The sequence below is a fragment of the Mesitornis unicolor genome, unplaced genomic scaffold (genome assembly GCF_000695765.1).
Source record: "Mesitornis unicolor isolate BGI_N332 unplaced genomic scaffold, ASM69576v1 scaffold539, whole genome shotgun sequence".
Taxonomy (NCBI): Eukaryota; Metazoa; Chordata; class Aves; order Mesitornithiformes; family Mesitornithidae; genus Mesitornis; species Mesitornis unicolor.
In genome coordinates this window covers 6900-12020 of record NW_010207717.1, presented here as the reverse complement: position 1 = coordinate 12020, position 5121 = coordinate 6900, and the positions used below count along the sequence as shown (strand labels likewise).

Genomic DNA, 5121 nt, shown 5'->3' with positions numbered 1-5121 from the left:
CATGCCATCACCACTGCACCACCAGACGTTTCTTTTCCCGCCGTTGCGTGTTTTCTTGCTGATGCAAGGACATATTGGATGTCTGGGATAATAAATCACCCGTGATGGAGAAACTCCAAACCAGCACAGAGTGATAAAAACGTCGTTTCCGCATGGGCAGTGGCTTGAAAGCAAAGAGGAGAAAGGAAATGCAAACCAAAAGAGGAATGTGGCAACCTGAGCACATGAGAGGGCTGTGACATGGGATGCAGAGGCAACACAAGGAGAATCGATGAGCCTAGAGGTGACAAAAAGTGAAACAGATGGGAGCAAACACCACCCAGGGAGGAAAGGGGAGGTGAATGAGATGATGACCTGGCTGCCATGACATCTATTGACAGCAAAATACAACGGCCTTAAAGCTTTCTAGAGGGATGGGAATCTGGACTGGAGGCTCCTGACTTGAAAACCTGGCCCCGGGCTGTCGGGACACTGAGGACACACGAGCGACGCAGGGAGCCGCGGTACCTGTCGAACAGTCCATCTGGGTCAAGTGCGAGTCACTGTCAGTTTTCATTTTTTTAGCACTGTTCTCTGAGGTAGACGTGACAAATAAGTTTGTAGAAGAAAAATAGGGCGGCTGCACCGAGCCGCTCTGCTCCATACAGTCCATTTTCCTCTTCAGAGAAGACATGGTGACGGAAGAAGGTACGAGCGTCTCCGAGGCGTGAGCCCTCCCGAGCAGGTTGGTGCCAGGGATGCTGTGCTGGAGGAGGAAATGATCTATCCTGGCCTTCAGGGTAGGGTGAGGTAGGGGCTGCGAGTGCTGGCTGAAGGCCACCCCAGTGAAAGGATCACTGGGTACCCTGCCCCAGGACGCCTCGCTCCGGTTGCATTTCTCCAAGGTGGTCTGGTCGATCACCTTGCCGGAGGGCAGGAGCATGGGGAAGGTCATGATCTCCAGAGTGATGGGGTCCAGGAATTCTTCGGGGATGTCTTGGACGACGTCCACCAGCTGGCGGAGGGTCTGCTGCTTGCTGTCGCTGGCGCTGAAGGGCATGCAGTCGCTCTCCATCGGCGTCCAGAGCTCCGGCTTCAGGCTGCCGACGTCCTGGGTGGAGAACTGGGAGGCCACCTGGAAGACCCCTTCGATCACCTCCTGCGGGCACGACTTGGCGGGCTGTCCCCACACCTCCAGCCTCTTAATGCAGGGCAGCCCGCCTCCGGCCACGTGGGTGATGCAGATTTTGAGGTGGGACACGTTGGCGAGCGAGGCGGGCCCTTTGTTCCAGAGGTCTTGAGATGCAGAGCCGGGGTAGGAGAAGACGTTTTCCATCTGATGGAAGGGAGGCCTCGGCTTGAAGCCTCTGTGGCCAAACGTCACTTTGCTTTGATTTTTTAAGACTGCTTTTCCCACCAGGGTGAAAGTGTCTTTGTCTGACACAGGCTGACCGGCCAGACCTGAGAACTGCCCCTCGGGGCTCTGCCAAGAGGTTTTATTGCATGAGGTAGAGATGTAAACTTCGAGCCCCGAGAAGGCTTGATACCCCCCGGAGGAGACGTCGATATTAATCCTGCAGATCTCGATGTTGAAGGGAAAAGAGATCGTGACGTGGACCGGGGGTTTGATGAAGTATTCGCTGCGGAAACCACGGTTTCTCCTGGCGAGGTCTTCCGAGATCAGATTCTCCACTTCGTAACCATCAGCAGAAATCTGCGTTTCGAGAGAAAACCGGATTTAACTTGAAGCCAGAAAATAAAAGGAAACTGATTTCACAAGCCCTTACGTGGATTCTCAAGATGACATCAACCAGGAACCAAGGAGGTGGTTTCCACGTGCAGCTGGGACAAGGAGACCCCTGATTTTAAGGCTGAGCAGACCCACTCCCACCCTCCTCTGGCCACGCAGTCCCATCCAATCTTCTCTGCACCCGTAGCTACCTGGCCAGCCAGAATCTCTGCAAACAGAGCTGTTTCAACTGCTAAAAGAGTCAGAAATTAGGGACTGCCTGTGGTTTTGGCTGGGTCACTGAACTAAACCAAGTGGGGTGGCACGGCTGGGTCTCTCAACACAGCACCCAGATGGCCGGGCACACCAGTCCTGCTATTTTGTACAGCACCATAGTGAAAAATCCCAAAATCCAAGGCTGTCTTGGATTTTGGGGCATGGGCCTTGAATCAAAAGTGAATCAGTATTTAAGAGACTCTGATGATGCTGAGTGAAAATGTAACTTATCTGTAGGATAGAGTAACTTCAGCAAACCCAGTCTAGAGCTGCTGGCCAAAGGGAACGCTGTAATATTGCAGCGAGAAAGGTATCTCATTCAAAGCACACAGACCTGTCAGCACGTAACACTGCTTTGTTATGAGATCCTGAAAAAACCAGGGCTTTTTCCCTCCAGCAATTCGTGTGTGCCCCATCAGAGTGGTCACACGAGGTTATACAGCGTTCCAACACTTCCTACAGAGATTGCCCATAGCACAGACAGGATAAACCAAATTTTGAAGAGTAACTTGTGGGAAATCTCTCAACACTGATTTTTCACAGGCCTGAGCCTTCAGCTCCACTTTATCTTCACGTGAGCTGCAGATCCCGAGCACCCAGACATCTCCCAGTGTTTGACTCCCTCAAGACCAAGGCACAAAAAGGGAAGGGGATCCAGGAGCCTGGATTCCCAATATCTGCTCACAAAATCTCCCCCAGTCCAACCCCCATGGGCAGGGACACCTCCACCAGCCCAGGCTGCTCCAAGCCCCGGCCAACCTGGCCTTGGGCACTGCCAGGGAGGGGGCACCCACAGCTTCTCTGGGCAACCTGGGCCAGGGCCTCACCACCTCACAGGGAGGGATTTCTTCCTCATATCCAGTCTAAATCTCCCTTCTTCCAGCTTAAAACCATTCCCCCTCATTCTATCACCACCTTCCCTTCTAAAAAGCCCCTCCCCGCTTTCCTATAGAAGCCCTTCAGGAACAGGAAGGCTGCAATAAGGTCCCCCTGGAACCTTCTCTTCGCCAGGCAGAACAGCCCCAACTCTCTCAGCTGTCTCCATAGCAGAGCTGCTCCAGCCCCTCAGCATCTTCATGACCTCCTCTGGACCTGCTCCACCAGCTCCATGGCCTTCTTATATTGGGGGCCCCAGAACTGGATGCAACACTCCAGGTGGGGTCTGAGCAGAGCAGAGCAGAGGGGCAGAATCCCCTCCCTGGCCCCATGGCCACACTTGTTGTGCTGCAGCCCAGGCTGGGGTTGGTTTCTGGGCTGCAGATGCACATTGGTGGCTCACGTTGAGGTTTTAATCAACCAACACCCCCAAGTCCTTCTCCTTGGGACCGCTCTCAAGCCATACCCAGCCTCTTGTGTTAAAATCCCTCTCTGAACCTGCCAGACTATGTGAAATGCCAGGACTTTGCTGTGAGCTGCCTTTGCTCTGTTTTCCCAGGGAAGCCTGGCATGGCCAGCCAAAAATCAGTCTTCCAGAAACAGTAATTACCCCAGATGAGCAGCAAACAAGCCCTCCCCAGCCCAGCATGTCCCTTCCACCCAATTCTTCCACCCCCCCAGCTCCCCAAAATCCACCCCCCATCACTATTTTACCTTGTTGCAGTGAATTCTTGGCTTGAACTGTGGGAGACAGACGTTTATTACCATCTTGGCAGCTGGAGAGAGCTCACTTGCTGAGCATCAGATTCAGCTTGGGGAGGAAAAAAAAAGGCAAAATCAAGTGAACATCAGTGAAAGGATCGCGTGTTTTGGAGCCTGCGTGAATTACACAAGCTCGGTAGCTCCTAAAACGCAGCTCAGATTTGAGTCCAGGAGGTGAAGCCAAAATAAACCCAAACAACTGTGATGGAGAGATGGGATTGAAAGAAAAATTTGCAGTAATATTAAATAGTGAAGCCATGGGGAGATGTCAAAGAGAAAATGGCTATTTGGACTAAAACCACCTTACCTATGGATAGGTTATCAGTTAGACCTGGCAGTTTATCAAGGATGCAGAAGGTTTTGCACTTAAAGCATCGGCACCTCACGTGAGGTTGTCAAAGGAATGGGTGCCTGTGCTCTTGGTCAACAGCCAACACGACAAGATATTATCTTAATAATAATTATTAACAGCTCTGAAGAAGATTTTCTGTGTCCCAACACTGACCCAGCTCATTTTTCTGACAACGTTCATTAAAGAAACTCAAGTGAAGACACCACCTTTTCCATTGAAAATAACGTGTCTCGAATCGGTTACATCCCATCCCTTTTACGAATGAAATTATCTGCGAGGTAAGAGTTTTAACCTTACATTAACCTTAATTTTAAGATGTCATCGCCTCGGGCAACCTCGCAAATCAGGAACCCGCTGCTCCCTTCAAGAACAAGCAGCCCTTTGAATGATTTTCAACTGAAGCTGTTGGTTCAGCCAAATTGAAACTGGCTTTTTGGGGCCACGTCGCTGCGGTTGCTGGAATGCAGGGAGCTGAGCCTGAAAGGAGAAATGTGGTATCCGAGAGACAAACCCCACACATAAAAATCAACACAATAAACACCAAGCCTGCCGAGAGCGGAGCTTGAAGGTTACAACGCCGAAACTTGACATTTCTGAACCTAAAAAGAGCTGCTGCGGGCCGGCCAAGCCCCCCTTCTAGCCCGATACTTGGTCTGATGGCCACCAGGAGCAATTCCTGCTCCTCAATGGGGAACACAGGACCAGGGCAAACACAAACCAATGCTCCTCCAGTGCTGCTTTCCTGGTTTCCGAGCCCGAGAGGCTCCCAGTGCAGGAGTTGTTCTCCCAGGCTTTTGAACGGGTCTGACTTTTGGCACCCTCACCCTGTGGCTCACTTTGAACCCGCTGCCTAGTGAATGAGCTTGGCCCTCAGCGCTGGCAGTACAAAATATGGCAAATCAAGTCTCTTTGCCCCCTTTTTTTTCTGGAATGACTCAAAATTCACCCTCTATTTCTCCTCCCATCTCTTTCCTGGCCTGAAACTCCTCCATCCCAGCCTGCCCACACCAGTGCATTTGCACTTTGGCAGGCAAATCACAGACGGGTGCAGGCCATTCCTCAGGACAGGCTCAGGTCTTACTCCAAGCCTAAGGCTGCTACTGAGGTTGCACCCTAAATCTTCATCATTTCCTTCCATACTCTTAAT

General features: G+C 51.7%; 1 protein-coding gene across 1 annotated transcript; it reads right to left on the bottom strand.

Annotated features, from left to right (window-relative positions):
- Nucleotides 1-507: 507 nt before the first annotated feature.
- UBOX5 (U-box domain containing 5) lies at nucleotides 508-3715 on the bottom strand (the record flags this gene model as incomplete). Its single annotated transcript, XM_010192195.1, has 2 exons — nucleotides 3575-3715; nucleotides 508-1693 (listed from the first exon to the last, which is right to left on the bottom strand). Coding segments are annotated over exons 1-2 (1240 nt in total), but the record flags the coding sequence as incomplete, so codon positions are not given.
- Nucleotides 3716-5121: the final 1406 nt, after the last annotated feature.